Raw genomic sequence first — 18,697 nt, forward strand, 5'->3', positions numbered from 1 at the left:
ACACTTTTTTACATAATAGATTAGAAAGCCATAATGATGGGGATGGCTGAGTAATTACACGGCGAGTGCCATCTAACCACGCATTAATTCCACAGCTTATGTATTGCATGGTAATTTACTAGATAACTTAATAAGTAATTGGAGCAGAAATTGCACACTTTAGGTAATGTTTTGTTGGATGTATTTTTTGCATGCAAAAAAATTAGAATACCAGCCCTCAAAAACTTAGTTCAAGGTTAAATCATCCTCTTTTTTTACAAGTCTCCACTGGCTTTACGTGATTATGGGTACATTTTGTTGTTGTTTATAGTTAGGAATGTCTTCTTGCTTACTCATGAAATGCTGGTTGGTCGTAGTAAGTTTTATGTAGGTTTCCTTTGTACAGTTCTGCATGACCTGATCCATGAGTCTGTGTGCAGAGAAAGAGCTACCTCTGATACTTTTTCAACTATGAAAAAGAAATACTTGGTGCTTACTCTTAAAGGTTTATCTAATAATGATTAGAATTTAGAAGAATGTAGAGTATAATAATTGCCAATATTTGTTTCTTTTAGAAGTTGTGTGGTTAAGAACTGGTGTATTTTTCAAAGAAACTGAGATTTATTTATTTTAAAAGTATTATGCTAAAACATTTACTCTAAAATAATTTTACATATAGGTGTTCCCTAAAAACTACAAGAGTTTGTCCTCTCTTAATGAGTACTTTGTAGGTAATCAAGCATAATGCTGGCAGAAATACTTGACTATTCCTCAGTATTTCATAGATGCCTTAAAAAACAATTTCCCTGAACATGTTTCTTGTAGAGTGTTTATGAAGTGGGCAGTGTAGAGTTCTGATAGTCAAAGCTGATCCACAGCTTAACAGAAATGTTAGAGATATTTTGTATTAGTCACTGTTCTGATCATATATATTTTTATTTTCTCCAGCCATCTCGTGGTGTGTTTGAAGAAATGAAATACTTGGAGCTTATGATTGTTAACGATCACAAAACGGTAAGAATATAGAATCTGCAGAGTTTACACCCAATAGCCTAATTAAGAAAGAATGCATTTCACCTTAATTTGTTGTCTGTTACTCATTAAATCACGATAGTCATACATTTTATGTTTTGACAATATTAAATGTCTTGATTTATTTCTTGGTATTTAGAGGCACTGAGGTTTGTAGAGTTTTCACAACTCTGTGTTTTTCCTCTGTTAAATAATGATTATAATTAATAGCTTTAGGTAATTGACATCCATCATGTGTTTTAACACTTTCATATTCTGTTTTTTCTGTTTGATCAATGATTCCTAATTTTATTCCATGCCTATAGCTGCTAACATGCTATTTTAACTTATTATTTATGATAAATATAAATATAGGAGATAACCATATAATAATGATGTAGGTAGAGAGCCTGTCTTTAGTGATTTTTTGGTTAAATTTTGGATAGGTGAATGATCTTACGTTACACCCATAAAAGTAAAATATGATCGAGTGTGTCATTTCAGTAACGGTGTAAATAGATGTGGAAAGCAATCATTCCGCTCCACTTGCTCATCTTGCAGATAAAGTAGAAACTCCCTTAACTATTTTTCTTAGCTGAAGCCTAGACCACACAAAAGGGTCTTGTTGGAGGTATGTGGCTTGCTACCCGACAGGGCTGGTGTGCTGGTGAATTCTGACAACCTGTACTTGCGGTGGGATTTATGTTTACTGATCTCAATTGTATAAATATTCCCACTGCGGCTAATTTCACGCTACCGAAGTGAGATCGTTGATGGAAGAATTAGGCAGCGATGTGTCTGGCTGGCTCTTGTGAGCTGGGAAGACCTGACTTCAGTGTTACTGCCACACTCTCCCAACCGTCTGGGCCAGTTGTTATTTTTTGTCATAGTTATGTAATTTAATGCTAAAAATTGCATATGCTAAATGTAGTTGTTTTCATGAAAATGAAGTTGCATTTCTGGAAAGACTTTATAAAGATGAGAAGCTATAAATATGCTTAAAAGTCAAATGTGGGTGAAACAGTTGCAAAAAAAGATCTGGGCAATAATTCAGTTTGCCTCATAGTGCTAAGTCCTTGTACTTTGTGGAGCCCAAATTAGATTAGTGGAGCAATAAAGCTGTGCTACATGCACAAATGACAACGTGATATTTTAATTAGCAGATCCTACTCAAGTGCTTGATGCATTTACATTTTAAAAATGACAATTTAATTTATATTTGGACATCAAGTCTTCTCCTTTAGTGGACCTTTAAATTAATCAGCAAATACCAATTGAGTTGCATAGAGTTTTTGCCTCAGCATCTCTCTGATTTTCCTGTGCAGATTTATTCTCTATTTCGGTGATCTTTTTATTTTTTGGTACTGGAAGTTGAGCTCATGACCTTGCACTTGCCAGGCAGGTGCTGTGCCACTGAGCTAAATCCCTGGTTCCAGTAGTCTTTAAATACATTGCTTGAGATACATCAATAAGAAGCAGAATATATCAGAATTGCATACAATTTAGAGTGGGCTTCTCTGTGGGAAGGAAAACCAAATATCTAGACAGGGATTCCAGATAATAAAGGCTAACATATGAGTTTCTAAAGGACATTAATAAGGCTTTTCGTCAGAATCGTTTTTGGTGATTGGGATATTGAAGTTTTTTTTCTAGCTTCTAAATTCTAAGTATTGTGGCGTGTTAAGAAATTATGACTTTAGAAACCTGAGCTTTCCCCAGTATCCATTATAAAAACACTTCTAAATTAGTGAAGATAATAATTAAGATGTATACCTATCTTTGAATATACAAAGTACATGCTCAGTAGTAATCTATAGAAAATCAGTTCTCAAAAGCTGACTTGCATTTCTGAAATTTTTGTTCCTCCATACTGTATATATGACAGGGAACAAAGTTATCCCTCAGAGGACAGATCTGAGTAACTGTGCCAAACAGGAAAGAAACTTGATGCATTTTCAGCCTGATAATTTTTAAATATATTCTGTCTGTATTTGTCTGTGTTTTAGGTGGTGAGACTTGAACCCAGGGCCTTATGCAGGATAGGCAAGTGCTCTATTACTGAACTATGCCACCAGCTCCCTTCAGTGTATTTTTAACTTTTATAATTGATAAACATTTAAATAATCTTGTATTCATCATATATTTAATGGAATAATACCCTTCAATATTTTTATATATAGGAAATCTATTATATATTATTATGATACCATATATTCTATGATGAAGTTACCTCATTCAGACTCTTACACTTTTTATTTAAAGAAATACATTTTTAAACCAATTAATTGTGGTAATTGATTTAATTATAATCATTGCTAAAATGAGTGAGAACTGGCCATCATATATTCATCTGTCTTTGGAGTCAGGAAAAAAAAAAACCCGTACTAAAAAAATTGGGAGGGAATAAGTGTTAAAAAGTGAACGAAAAAAAGACGAAAGCTTTCACTGTTGAGTTCCAGCAATGCCTCAGGTAGAAATGAGTTCCCTGAGATGATTTCTAGTCCTGTGATGATAAAGAAATATACTTCTTCACTAATAGATCTAAGTACGTTCCTTTACGTAAAGGCCAGGTTACTGTATATTCTTTTCTATTGAAGTCCCTAGTAAATGAGTCATTTTTAAAGTTTCTTTTGAGAGCTTAAAAAAAGTCCTTTTTAGAGACATTCTTTATAGAAGGTGAAGCTAGCATTTAAATGTAAGTCCTACAAAACACCGAAATACAGTAAATCAGAACAAAGATCAGGTACTTAGAGAACGAGCGCATCTATTTTTTAAAGTTTGGAGATTTGCTCTTGGTCTTTAGAATAATCATCGCCCCCGAGAATACTCATCTAACAGTGTTTATATGACATGAGAAAGCAGTTGTTTTGATAATGATTACCTTTGGGTTCAAAATAAGTTCTAATTTCACTTTTTTGAAAAGGCAGATTTCTTAAAAGATTTTATTTGCTCAGGGAGTGAAAACAAATTTGCCAGTTTAGGTGTAAATTGTTTGGAGTGATAAGAAAATGTGAAGTTAAGTTTTATCCTGAGAGGAGATTGCATATTTTTCTTTATTTGCAAAATTAGTTCTTATTCATGCGGGAAATAGAAACGTTTTTGCCTACATTTGCATTCAGGTTTACCTCTGTAATTTAGAGTAACCTAATATTGGATGCCTGAAAAATGCACATATTTTAAACAAGTATCACATTATGGTGTTTTTCAATTAGGCAGAAAAATTTCTCCATTTTCACAGACAGTATCTTAGTACCTGGTTGGCAGAACCTAATTGGTAAACTAATTATAGCCTTGATAAGGGTGTGCAAACATTTCTTTGAGTCTCTTAAGCTAAAAAAAAAAATATTAAAACTTTATAATAATTGAAACTTGGTGGAAATACTTTAGTTGTGTGAAAAGCAGGTGTTTTGCTTACCTTTTGGCTAATAAGAGCAACTTTTTGGTCTTATTAGGACCTAGTAGGAGCTAATAGGAGCTGATAAGGACCAACTTTTAAAACTTAAATCTCAATGTAGTTTTCTTTTTATTTTTTTTATCAGTACCGGGGATCGAACTCAAGACTGCGCGCTTGCAAGGCAGGAGCTTATGGCACTGAGTTAAATCCCCAGCTCAATATAGTTTTCCTCACGTAAAATTCTCTACATTTATATACCCCTAATAAATTATAAGTTCTCATTAATAATCACGAGTTGTTGAGAATACCCATAAACTACTTATGGTGAAAGGATTTTTCAGCTAGATAAATTTCTCTTTTGTCTCAACCTAGAGCAGGCTTTGAATTTCAGCTGTGATCTTGGATAGGTTACTTTCAGACACTAAAGCTCATGGAGCTGCGAGGAGTATGTATTTGTTACAGACGCATCGCTAGCTGGCCCTAGGGCCTTGGTGTTCATTTATGCGGTGCTCCAAGTTAACATCTGATCATCCTAGTTCTGTCCTTCTGTCCTCTCCTGGTAACAGCGGGCTACGGGCTGTTGGTCTTCTTGGAAACATTGTTTTCATCTCTTAGTTTCTGTGACACAGTAACTATTGGACCTCACTGGCTATTTTATTAAATCTTTTAAACTTAATTCCTAGAATTATGGGACGAGGTCACGTCTTGGTTTGGGTGTTCTCCTTCTGTTCTCTCTTTCTGAATGTCAGCTTCCAGGCTGAAGTCCATAGAGTACCATGACTGGAAACTCATCACTTCCTGCCTTGTAGTGCTAGTCTTTGGGTTTCATGCACACGTGTCCAGCTGCCTGCTGGGCACCTGCACTTCAATACTGAATGGACATCTCCCACTTAACGTTCTAATTCAGAACTGTGTTCTGCTGTGGTTTGACTGTGTCTCCTGAAAGTTTATGAGTTGGAAACTGGACTCTTCGATCATGAATTTACGGTACTTGGAGGTAGTGACTTTGAGAAGTAACGAGGGTTAGAGGGGACATGGAAGGTGGAACCCCCGACCTTGGTGATGGTGACTCTGTAAGAAGTGGACGCGTCTGGAGCCAGTGTTCCCGCTGTTTCACCATGGGATGCTTCTCTCCAGACCTTTCTCGTGATTTTCGATGGCACCGGTTGTCTTTATCCAATTTTAAAACTGGGGACTCCCTTTGATTCCTCCCCTTCATCACCTTCCACCTCCAACAGGTCAGCGAGGCTTGGTGTCCCTCCGCTGTGCTGGACTCTGCACTTGCCTCCCAGGCCGCCTTCTGCCTGCAGCGTTTCCCCTTAGGTCTGTCCGCTTGCCTTCGTAATGCCTCTGAGTCCATCCACTCCCCACACAGTAGGTGGACCTGAGACTTGAAAATTACAAATGTAAAAATAAATGAAAAAAATCACATTTTGGTAAATTTTAAAAGACTTTATCAACCTTAAATTCACGAACCATATTTTCTTTGACCGTGATAGAATAAAAAAGAAATCCCCACAGAGGACAAAATATTGAGAAGTTAAATAAAATTCCCCCTAGTCTGTACGCATTAGTAGTGAATTAAAAATAGGTACCAGCTGATTTTTTTTCATTCTGTGATATGTACTTTTTAACATCAAGACACTAAAAACTGTTCAGTGACATTTAGTACCTTGACAGTGTTGTGCCACCCTTGTCTGTCTAGTGACCAAACATTTTCATCCTCCCAAAGGAACTAAATATGGAGACTTTTGCTTTCATTCTTAAAAAGTGTCTGAAATTTTTCAGCTCATAGAATTTGGTAGGCAACTTAAATATTGCCTACCAACTTGAACTATTCGCAAAGACTTCGTAATTCTAAGTTTAAAAAGTATCAAAGTGTCTGAAATAGTTTAGATTAATACGATGTTTTATGACTTCATTATGTGCATACTTAGTTTTATTTTTTTTATTTATTTACTTATTTTTTGTCCATACCGAGGATTGAACTCACAACTGTGCGCTTGCAAGGAAGGTGCTTATGCTGCTGAGCTAAACCCCAGCCCCATACTTAGTTTCAAAAGAATAGTTTCGGTCAAGTCACAAGGCACAGTAATAACAGTATGAACAATGATAGTAACGTGATGCCAATAGTTTTACATTAATGAATGCCACTGATTGCACATTATTAGTCAATGATCACATGCTCATGAAAGCGTCTCAGTGTTCTCTGTGTTAACAGATAAACATTAGCTAAAAAGCGTAAAACAACTTTCTTTGTCTAGAAACAGAGTCACAAGTGTGGAGTCAATGACATGAAAGAAGTCTGACAAATCCAGAGGGTGAAAGGGGGTTAACGCGGAAAGAGGGATATAATTTTCCAATCTTAGAAAACTCTTGGATATTTATGACAGTTACATTCTTCAGTAATTATAACTAAAGTCAATTTCTGAAGACTTGTAGTGTACGTCTGAATGGGTATGTCTTTCTTTTTCCTCAGTTTTAAAAATCACGCAAGTCTCACGGCCTAGTAGGGTCCTGGATTGTCTCCTGGAGACTGTTTCCAAAGTCCTCTAGAGGCTTGTTGAGCACTCTGCGACCTCCTCCTGAAAACACAGCCCTCCCTCAGAGTGCGTAGCTCAGTTTGCTGAACATGACCGAGTCCCAGATTTTCATGGCCAGCACAGCAACAAAACAAAATAAAGCCAAAACAAAAACAAGCCCTGCAGATACTGACATGGAATGATTCTATTAATTCACTTAATTTTCTTAAATAACCCTAACCAGTCACATGGTATCAGCACACTTTATTTTCCTTCTGCTCCTCCTCTTTGCAAAAGACTTTGTTTGGGTGATTTATTCCTCTGAACTGCAGGACGCATTCCATGTCATGGGCAGTATCCAAGGTACCGTGTAAGGAACTGTCCTGATCCACAGGGTGTTGAATGGAAAGGGAGGAAGATGTGCAATGGAGACTTTGCTTTTGATTTAAGCCCTTTATAAGGTGTGAAAACGGGATTGCACTGGTAGCCATGAAGACTGAATGAAAAAATGACTTCTGCAATGTAAATCTCACCACAGAGGTCCCAGTAGGCCCTTCCATTACCTGGTACAGTACAGTTTTTAGATACGAGTTTTGGTTTTTTTGGGTGGGAGAGCACCATTGTATCCAATGTGGCACAAACTAAATTCTGTATTTTTTATCCTCATTTCTTCTGTTGCTAAGAGATTTCTGCTTTTACAGAATTTTGAAATTTACCATCCAGTTAAGCTTTGGCAGTGACTGGTCCATCTTCTTTTTCCTTCAGTATAAGAAGCATCGCTCCTCTCATGCACACACCAACAACTTTGCAAAATCTGTGGTCAACCTTGTGGATTCTGTAAGTATATTGGTTTTCTTCAAACTATTTTGTTTTTAACTGAGATAGCATGGCTTATATTTCTAGCTCTTTTTGTTTGTTCTCTAGCTATCTCTGAGTAAACATAAAAATACAGTACTTTATTTTAGTTCATCTAAGAAATTTTAGGAGAGTTGGCTTCAGAGATACTGATACTATCAGAGTTTCAAGAGACCATTGAGTGAGTCTCAGGATTCTGAAGATTCATTGGCATTGCTTCTTTATATTTACTAATTACAGTTTTCCTTGTAAATGTTATGGGATGCAGTGTGATATTTTGATACCTGTGTACAGTGTATAAAGCTTAAATCATTTCCATCTCCTTAAACAGTTGAAAAATTTTATTAACCCCAATTGTATAACATTGCATCTAGAGAAAATCTAGACTGTATTGTTAACTAGAACCCAAAGGCAGACAGAATATAATGGAGAAAATTAGTTACCAACAAGAATGAAATAAAACTTCGTTAAAAATAGTTTCGCTTTTCTTAAATACAGGGTGTTAGTAGAGAGGTACTAATAAATTGGGGTAGACTATGTTTGGAGAATATAGATAAAATTTAAAAACTTCTTTAAGGAATACAAATTTATTATCTTAGCGTTCCCATAGTGGAATGTTTCAGAGTTTGTTCCTAGAATGGTACCATCTCCAAATAAAACTAATATGAAACCATAAAATATATATCTCTTTCAAAGTCTTCTAACTGAAAATCTTTACTATTTATATACTTTTCCTTTTCTCATTTTATGAGTTACAAAGAATGATTGCTAAGATTTCTTTTCTTTCTCTTCCCTTAGGTGGGAACTTTATAGATATGAATATTATATATTATGTTTCAATAAATAATTCATAAATAATTATTCAATAAATTATTAGAAAATTAAATACTGCATACTACTTTATTCTAATGTAAAGTGCTATTTTATACAGCCGAGTACATTTTTATCTGGTACCTATTGAATGTTCCCTCTTAACTGTGAAAAAAACCCGTTTTATAACTTGCCAAACACCTAAATGGTATTTATTTACTCCAAAGAGCTGCTTTCCTTTCTGCATTTTAAACAGCCCCAAACCACCAGACACGTAAATATTCATAACATGTTTTGTTCACCAGCATATGTTATGTGCCTGTTACGCACAGCTGAGCAAGACTATAATATAAGTGGATGTGCATAGCATATTTAATAGGAAGTTAAGACTGAACCTCTGAGAGGCAATTTACATTTGGTTTTATTATTTTTCCCTTAATTTCAGCTCTTGTCAATCTTACAGGAAAGCTGTAAAGGAATACAGAAAAGAAAACCTTCAATACCTCTTTTCTGCAAAAGCTGTGCACTTGCTGGCACCTCTGTGTTAGTCATTTCAGCACGGCTGACTAGAATCACATCTTATGAACTTCTAATTTCTGTTTGGTGTTCTCCCAAAAGGTTCTGAGCTGACTACTAGTTTTAACAGGCATTACACTTCACTCATTTTGTGTAAAGTCATTTTAGCTTCAGCCTGATTTAAAAATGCGGAGAATTCCTTTTTCCAGTGTGGTCAGAGATCACTCAGGGTTCTCTTAATCGTTCTGAAAATAGGACAGGAAACCAGCACTCACTGAAATTGCTTAATTGTGTGAATAAGTTAGTCACTGGCCCCCTAGCCTAGGAGAGCAGAAGGGTCACAGTGTAAATGTTGTGAGTGGCGCCACCCTGTGGGCAGGCTCCTTCCGCATTAGAGCCGTGATTCTCTTCCTGAGTGTTATTTTGCTTTCCGTGTATCATGGCTCCAAGAGCAAGCCAGCCACACTGCCTCGTGCGCTGTCCCCATCCTGCGAGGGTAACTGGTTGTGTTGCTCTCAGAGCCGGGATAGTTGGCTCCAGTCTGTTAGACACCATGGGGTTTGGAAAGACAGTCTTGCTGAATCCCTTTGGCTTTGTGTTCTGTCTTGATCTTGACATCCTGCATCTTATTCCTTTTAAGATGCTGAGCTACAAGAAGTGCTGGCCTGGGGTGGACATAACCTTCCAGGAGAATATTTAAGATGAGACTGAATTGCATGCTCATTCTTTCTGTTTTACTTTTGCTCTGGGGAAAGAGACAGGAGAAGCGTGTTCTCTCTGCTGAGCTAATTCTGACCCCATGTTCTCTCACCTCCCCCTCCCGTCCTTCCACTGACTCTGACTCTCTGATCGTGCATGTTTGACCCAGTGTTTGCCTCCTGCGCCTGTCCTGTGTCTACCCTCAGATTTACAAGGAGCAGCTCAATACCAGGGTTGTCCTGGTGGCCGTGGAGACCTGGACTGAGAAGGACCACATTGATATCTCCACCAACCCTGTGCACATGCTCCACGAGTTCTCCAGGTACCGGCAGCGCATCAAGCAGCACGTCGACGCTGTACATCTGATCTCGTAAGTACCTGCCAGGCTTTGTGTGGCCTCTGCCTTGACGTCTGTCCTTATTCCCTTACTGCATCAGCTAAGTGACATGTCAGAAAACAGGGACATGAACAAGATCGCCATGGCCCCCCGGGCCTGTGTTAGAGGCATGGACGTGGATTCCGGCGTGGGGTTCTGGGTGGTACCAGGGCACGGGTTCTGCTTCAGAGCGCAGAGCCACATGTTCAAAGCCACCTCACAGTCCGGGATGCTGCCGGGTCCTAACCTTATTTATGGGCAGGGGAGGAGTGGAAGGGCCAGCCTCACAGCCAAGCCCACTGTGGGAAGCCTGCACAGATCAGTTTCTCCACTGAATCCTTTGGTAGAGCGCAGTCACGTGACCACACTGAGCTGCAAGTGCAGCTGGGAACTGTAGTCTTCCCAAATGGGCCCCTGAATCACCTGAGTTTCCATCCTCTTGGAAAGGGTGTACCATGGTTTCCTTTTGCTGTAATAAGCTGTTCCCTGCCCTACTCACAGCGCAGCTGTTTTCAAACATCCTGTCAGCCTCCACCAATTCAAGCACTGCTTTCTCCTTTCCACTTTACCCTTTGCTTTCTTTTTCTGTTTTTAGTTACCAATTTAGAATAATTATCAGTATTTTCTGTAACTACAAAATGCTGTTGGGTAGGAAAAGATCAAGGGCAGAGTTTGGTGTATGTTTTTGTCCTTAATTCTTGGGTCAGAGCACAGTGCTTGTTCTCAGTTAATGTTTCCTCCTCTGAGGGTACTGTATTAACTGAAAGGCATTTTTACAACTTACACTTAAATGTCTGTAAAGCACAGATTTTGATTTCCTGGAGAAGGATGATTGATTGGGGACTGTCCCGGGAGTTTAGGGAACATCTGTATAGTGGTCATGCCTCTGGGTTTTCTTACAGCATATTTTTCTTTCCTGAAGGCGGGTGACATTTCACTATAAGAGAAGCAGCCTGAGTTACTTTGGAGGTGTCTGTTCTCGCACAAGAGGGGTTGGCGTGAATGAGGTAAATTTTATCAGTTTTCTTTAAGTGGAGCTTTATCCTTGAAGCTAGGCTCCTTTTCCTTATGACCTGGTTTGTGTCCTTCTCATGCTTGCTTTGATGGGGGAATGGAGGATGTGGCTTGAGTGGCTGACATGAGTAATTAGAAGCCAGAGTGGTTCTCTGGGTTTGTGACAGTCTCTTGGTTATCATCCCCATAGTTTATCCAGTAAATGCAAGCTAAAGTTGGCCCTTAGATTTTTAGGGCTCTAGACAAAGATATTACATTTCTGTAAGTTTTTAAATCCTTCCCTTGTAAGAATTATTTTTTAAAGTTATGGTGCTCTTCTATATGTTAAACTTACCTCATTCAAATCAAAGAATTCATGATATTCATATTTTCCTCCTATATCTACAGGCTTCTACTTGCCTGTAGAATATGTCAGTATTAACATTTCTAAATCATGGCTTGACTTTTTTTAATAAATCTATATTTATAAATAAAATTTCTAATTGGTGAGAGCATGTAAAACCCAAGTAACTCTCTTTAAACCCTGGTCACCCCTAGGGCTTGTACCCTCATAGCCATCGCTGAGTGGGGAGCCTGGTGTATTTAGAGTAAGCGAGCTTCTTGGTTTGGTACACACTGGTCTGGGGCACTGCCGTTTGTGGCTCACATTTTGCGTCTCCATGTGAGGGTTTCAGGTCCCAAAAGGGACCACATGGGAAGAGGGGGTTCCCATTTCCTGGGCCCATTTGGGAGGGAGAAGTAACAAGGAGCAGATGGCATCCCCGGATGTTGTGAGGCTCTGCTTGGGGAACTGAGATGCTGTGGGTGACAACTCAGAAATAATAACTAGCTTTGTGCACTCTCTCGAATGTTTCCCACACACTTTCAACTCTGAAAACAGTATGGTCTTCCAATGGCAGTGGCTCAAGTGTTATCGCAAAGCCTGGCCCAAAACCTCGGAATCCAATGGGAACCATCTAGCAGGAAGCCAAGTACGTACGCTGACTCCTTGACTTCGAGTGGCGTTCTTTCTGTACCATGCATGCCCTGTTGATAAATAGTTTTTGTTTCTAAGTCATTATTAAACATTATAGTTTAATTTTATAATCTTTCTCTTGAGCGATTTATAAGATGAGGAACTTGAAGTACTTCTGAATGGATTGAGGTTGAAGAAATTTTCCTTTTGAAATCTATTGAGGTCATGGACAATTTCTTAGGCTGTGAGTTAGCTCTTCCATACACAGCAGAATGTCGGGGTGATGACTCCCCCCTTGGTTCTAGCCAGTTGAGAGTAGACACAAGATTGTAGATGAGACTCCGTACAGGTTTAGTAATAGTACAGCCGGATAGGGAAGTAGTGAGGCCAGACTCAAGAAGTACATATGTAAACTCTAAAGTCATCCGCTGCGTCACAAAGAAAGTTACAATAGGTGCCCCTAGACCAGCGATGGTGACTCTTGTAGCGCTTTTAATGACAACAGATGCTCGCAATGTCACAGGTTCGCCACCACTGCCTAGATCGAGCTGCCCCTGGGCCCTTTAACTCTGGGGTGGGTGTCCAAGGAGGGAATTCTCCTGTGGCGCATGGACAGGTCCAAGAGGAAGTCCAGCAGGAGTCCAGGGACCTGATACAGCACCAAGGCATGAGGGATGGCTGCTAGGTGACACTTCTGTAATTCATCAAGAATGAGATGCAAAGACACCACTGATTTATCCAGTGGCAGAGTGTTTAGGACCCACCATAGTTTTAGAGGCCCGGGAACATTTCTAATTTCTTTTAAAATTAGAAAAAAGTCCACCCTGAGTTATATTCTTCTTTCTGGCACAGTAGCAAAATAAAATTTTTAAAAATACATTTCTTTGGCAGAAGTACCTCCGGCCCACAAATGCGATCTTTTGTAAAGAGAAACCGCTCTGGCTTGTGTTGGCTCATATTATGTCCTGAACTAGAAGTTCAGTGGAAATCTCTTCCCGTCTATGTAAATAGGAGACACTAGTAGTAAAGGTTTCCCTTATGATCCCAGCCTCCTTCAGGAAGAAAAAGGAAAACCACCTTTGGGTTATTCTACATTTTATACATTTGGAGGCCTTAATACATAATTGTGGCAGTAAAACAAAACATATAACCACGGGCCTCTTGAAGTATTTGGAGGCATCTTGCAAATCCCCACCGACTTACATTTCCTAAGGTCTTCCTAGTGTGTTTGCTTTTTAAGGGAAATACCTGTTCCATATTAACAGGGATGCAGGAAGTTTGTCAGCTAGTATAGATACCTTCTAATCAGAAAAAATTGATACCAGATTTGCAGCCTGGCCTGGAGGGCAGTGTTTGGGTTACTGAGTTGGATGGTGGAACACAGTAAGAAGCTGAGTTAGTACCTGATGCCTCCTGTAATTTCTTCCTTTTTACAATCCTGGGTTGCTTTGTGAATTCTTTGTTTAGCCAGCTGTTTCATTACTTCCAAAATCTGAGTGTTTTTTTTTTTTTAACCACTTAAAAAAAGTTTCTTTAAAAACATCTTTATCTATGACAGAAAAGAGAATTGGAAAAACAAATGAAAAGCAAGCCCATAGCTGTATCATTACGTCCATCTCTGGTCTCTCCATTACGTTTATAATCATTGCTTAGGTGACTGTGGGCACTGCAGTTGGATTTCTGTCTTTTTTGAGACCTTTGAACACAGTCTTCTTCAGGTCTCTGCCTGGGCTGCCTTTGACTCTAGGGAGTTTGGTTCTCTTTTCTTGCAATGAGAAGGACTTCAGTGATAATTTTAGGGGTTCACAGTAGGCACAGAAGTACACCGTGTGAGTGAACCCAGAACTAATCTGCAATATGAGCAGAGTGCTGGGATTATAGGTGTGCACTACCATGCCTGGCTTTCACACAGTAGAAGTTAAACCAGCACTGGGCTTTTGGAGTCCCAGCCTAGGGTCTGTCTCACCAAGGACTTCGGAATTAAGGGCCTCACGGAACTGTCTAAGTTTTAAAGAAGGCAGGCATGATTTTATTGGCTGCCAGCTGTGGTCTCAGGCACATCTTACACTTCTGGCAAGCACAAGAAAATACTGTTTTAGGTGAAATATATTTTGCTGTGTGAGGCTTCACTTTCCGGACCTATTTGACGTGAATTTGATAATACAGCACTTTTTGTAGGATCTGTGATGCAAATTAAAGATGTGACTTTTGTCACTTCCTTTCTCCCCTGTCGCTCTTTGATTTCCCTGGAATAGAATGTGACTGCACGGAGTCCTGGGGCGGCTGCATCATGGAGGAAACGGGGTACGTTTTTATTACGCATGCATTTGATACATGCCTTTTGCTGAAATTGCTATGGTCTCTTGAGTACTGGCATTTTAGACTAAAGACAACATAAATTCAGTAATTAATTCTCTGATATTTTAAAACTGACAGGACTAATTCATTGTATATTTTAATTTTTTTTCCTTAAGGTTACTGATCAAAGTGAAATGTATTAGCTACTTCTTAACTGTTAGAAGAAGCCTATTACTAACTGCTTCTAAGTTTAGAAGGGGCATTAATTTTTTAGTACACTCAGAATTTAAAAAGTTGTTTGCCTGACGCAGTGAGTGAAAAGCAATTCAGTCATCAATTTACATTTTAAAGAACTTGTAAATATATATATTTATAATCATAAAAATTGTGCTATAGTTCTTATAGAATTGATAAAGCTTTTTTTTTTTATAAAGTCAGATTTATTGTTTCTAAATTAATCTTCTATTAGTAGGCATTTGGACATTCGCTCACCAGTTCTCTCTTTTCATTTGCAAATACTTGGGGAACTTGCTCCAGTGACCTGAGGGCTGGCAATGCTGCCCTTTCCTGGAGGCCCATGGTCATGCCAGCTGCTGTTCTTCTAACGGTAGCCAATCTTAGTGGAGGGACAAGGGTCCGTACTCATGTGCTTCTCCTGCTCCTTTGGCCCATGCTAGATGCTTGCATGGTACCTTGGCATTTCTGGTACTGTCTCGGCCCCTCTGACCTTGGTTTACTGAGAGCCCACCCACTCCTATAGCCCCTGCCTTATCCTGGCACTTGCACTTCCCAGGAGTCCAGTGCCAGGGCAGAAGAGGGTATCCACGGCCAGTTGTTCATCTCCGCTGCTTCAGAACGTTTTCCTAGAAAGACAGCTTAGCCTCGAACTCCCGGCTTCCAGGGTCACTGACTGGTCCCACAGCTTTGTGGCATGTGCACCTGGAAGCCTCCTGGGTCTGCCGTTGGGAGGCAGCACCGTGTATATTGTTGGTTTTATAGGGATTTTTCTTGTCTTTTAAGCTGTCAATTTCTAAATGAATTTTTGATCTGACTACTCATAGGCTGTACTAACCTGAGGTTTAATCCCCAGGGCCACAAAGAGAGACTGTTTGAAGTTAATGTATATTTTTTCAAGTATTCGTTTCTGTATAGTTCTTTTTCTTTCCTTTTCTTTTTCTTTTTCTTTTTTTTTTTTTTTGTCTTTTTCTTTTTTATCAGTACCAGGGATCGAACTCACAACTGCCTGCTTGCAAGGCAGGCGCTTATGCCGCTGAGCTAAATCCCCAGCCCTCTTTTTTTTTTTTTTTTTTTTTTAATTGCTAGAGATTCATAAGTGAAGTAAATCTGTATAGTTCTTTTAAGAGATCTTTGGTCACTGTCAACAGTGGCTGGTTTTGCTTCCATAAACTGTCCTCATATGTCACAATACATAAAACTATTGGAATATATCCTGGAATAAGTGGCCCATCGCTTTTAAGTCAAGTAGTGTTACAAAGATCCTTGGTGAATGACGGTGTAGCTTCAGCTGCCCGTGTGTATAATATGCTCTAATACCGATGGACAGATGTTAATTTGGTTAAGGAGAACACAGAGACTCACTTTGCATTCCTGGTAAATCATGAATATCAGCAAATAGTATTTGAAATTAGGAATAAAGAACTTTATTCACAGGATTTTACCTTAATTCTGTTTTTATCGTGGGTACACATACCATAAATACATATGTACATGAGGTATGATAAAAAATACGGTGAAGGCTTAAGTTTTAAAATTTATAGTAAAGGACACATTGCCATCAGGTCGATTAGAATTTTCCCCTGGCTCTGGACACACTTACCTCTTCGTTCTGGCCATGTTCTGAAGCGGCTCGGGAGGGCCTCTTTTGCAGGTGTCAGCTGTGATTTTAATTACACGGCTGTGATTGCCTTGGTGTCCGGATGGATTCCCTACACTTACTTTCTTGGTCCCTCTGACTTTGAGAAAAAACCAGAGGTCACACTGCCAGCTGTGGTGAATAAGGCAGATGGAGATGCATGGTAATGTTTTTGTTGGACAGAAATTGCCATAAATATTTGAATTGACTGAGGTTGTGGAGGTCACCTTGAGAAGACCCTCCCAAAAGAGTACTTGAGAACTGCTGCAGAGAGAGGCAGGAACAGAGGGGTTTGTGTGTTTAAATCATGGAGGGATATTTCAAGGGGGATTGTAGCAGTGTGCCTTTTATTGTAATGAATTTGTAAATTTTTATCTAAACATTTGCTGCATGTTTTGATTTTACCTCATATATGTACATGTATATTCTAACACATTTCTTTAGGGTTTCCTTACTTACCTGAACTGTGCCATCAAAGTCTGAATGACAGGTCTGTAAGAAATGCATCCTTCCAGTGACATGTCCCAGATCCAAATCTAGGAGGCACATGAATTCTTTTTATTCAGGACAGAGTCAACGAAGTGCTGATCTTTACTGAGACATAGCAGATTTTAAAAATGACTACATTTGTTTAAACTATTAATTAATTAATCAGCCTTTTATTAGACAGGGTCTCATTATGCAGTTCGGGCTGACCTCGAGCTCACTTTGTAGCCCGGGTTGGTCTCGAACTCACAATGATCCTGCTGCTTTAGCCTCCTGAGTGCTGGGAGATTACATTTTAAAATACAAAGACAAAGACATTTCATAGAGAGCTTAAAAAAAAAAAAAACTTTTAACCAAGGTCATAAGAGGAATTGTGCACTTAAGAGGATGTAACCTAACCCTAATTCTGGGACTTTCTTTTTATTTCTATATTTATAAATTCTAAAAAACAAACTTGCTTAGGAATTTGGATATAAGTGACTTGTCTGAATTCGTGTAGCTTCATCTGATACAAATGAATATTTTGTTCTGATTCAGGGGTTTTATTTTCCTCTCTGATAACTGCTTTTGGTAAGTTATTTGCACAATGAGTTCATTGTCTTTTCAGGGTTTCCCATTCCCGAAAATTCTCGAAGTGCAGCATTTTGGAGTACAGAGACTTTCTACAGAGAGGAGGTGGAGCCTGTCTCTTCAACAGACCCACCAAGGTTAGTAACTCAGAACAATAGCTTTTTCTTCAGGGAATCACAATGGAACAGCAGCAGATAGCACATTCTTGCTCCAGAAAGCAGGTTACTTGTCAGTCAGATTAATATTTAATTTCAGAAGCACTTGTCATGTTGAAGATTGAGTGCTCTTTGAGACATTACATTCTAAATCAGTATCTAGTTCAGTGCTAGCTTTTCTCCCAAACCCTCTCCAAGCAAAAATCCTTCAGGTTAAATAGCTTGAAAATTTCCTGCTAGAGTGTTTTCACCTTGCTTCTAAGAGGGGAGTGGGTTAGATTAAGATAAAATATTACTTTAATCCATTTATCTGGTAACAATAATTCCTCCTTGATACCCTTCCCAGGGACCTAATTACTACTTTCTCCCCCACCCCACTTTCCTCTGCTTTTCCCTCCTCCTCCTTCACTTCTGTTTTTGGGGGAGTGGTGGTCCCTCCTCTCAGCTAGGAAGCATCCCTAGTGTCAGCCATATAACGACCCCAGATATTTGGGACCCCAAAAATCTCCTTTAACCGACTACTTCATGAGTCAAGTACAGTTCATTGCTTACAAAATGCTTAATATTCTGCAAGCTGAGAGAGCAGTGAATTCGTGTTAACCTTTTCTAAAAGAATCAGTGACTCATGTGAACAACTGACAGGATAATTTATCCCATACTCATCATTAAGTGATACCGCCGGAGCCAGGAGCCGGTAGCGTGATGGCTGACATCTGTATAAAATCGCAGTAAAGCTGTGGAAAAAGGAATAGAACTTTGAAAATGATCTTCTGTCATTAGAGGGGGCTGCACACCTTGCCTGGCATTGATCTCAGTGGATAGAAGTCCAAAAGCTTCAAAGTGTTTGAAATGGGTGAAATTAGAAATAAAGAACTCATGTGAGATGCTGGCATTTTCAAGATGCAACGTACATGGCTAATTTTACCTAGCTTGCAGTGTACCAGGTAATTTAAGCATCGTGCCTGAGAAACAGTGCTGAGTTGTTCAGAAAGGTTAAAATTTTTAGTATATGCATAGTGAGTCATCACTGCATTTCTCAGATTGCCTGTCAGTAAGAAGAAAATTGTGCCAGTACCATGAATCCTATATCAGAACAACTTCTAGGCAACAACAACTTGTTTTCTTTTTCTTCTTCTTCTTCTCCTTCTTCTCCTTTTTCTCCTTCTTCTTCTCCTCCTCCTCCT

At 39.0% G+C, this 18,697-nt stretch overlaps 1 protein-coding gene across 2 annotated transcripts in view; it reads left to right on the plus strand.

Annotated features, from left to right (window-relative positions):
- Nucleotides 1-18,697, plus strand: part of Adam23 (ADAM metallopeptidase domain 23) — a 148,334-nt gene that overhangs the window by 88,981 nt on the left and 40,656 nt on the right. For both annotated transcript variants that reach the window (XM_063237349.1, XM_063237348.1), the window contains exons 9-15: nt 928-993; nt 7,672-7,743; nt 9,993-10,156; nt 11,085-11,169; nt 12,057-12,147; nt 14,387-14,435; nt 17,396-17,495. In XM_063237349.1, coding sequence (XP_063093419.1) covers nt 928-993; nt 7,672-7,743; nt 9,993-10,156; nt 11,085-11,169; nt 12,057-12,147; nt 14,387-14,435; nt 17,396-17,495 — 627 coding nt within the window. The remainder of the gene's footprint in view (nt 1-927; nt 994-7,671; nt 7,744-9,992; nt 10,157-11,084; nt 11,170-12,056; nt 12,148-14,386; nt 14,436-17,395; nt 17,496-18,697) is intronic.

Source organism: Cavia porcellus, unplaced genomic scaffold (genome assembly GCF_034190915.1).
Source record: "Cavia porcellus strain 051 isolate PalLab524CR breed Dunkin Hartley unplaced genomic scaffold, mCavPor4.1 scaffold_26, whole genome shotgun sequence".
NCBI classification, from domain to species: Eukaryota; Metazoa; Chordata; class Mammalia; order Rodentia; family Caviidae; genus Cavia; species Cavia porcellus.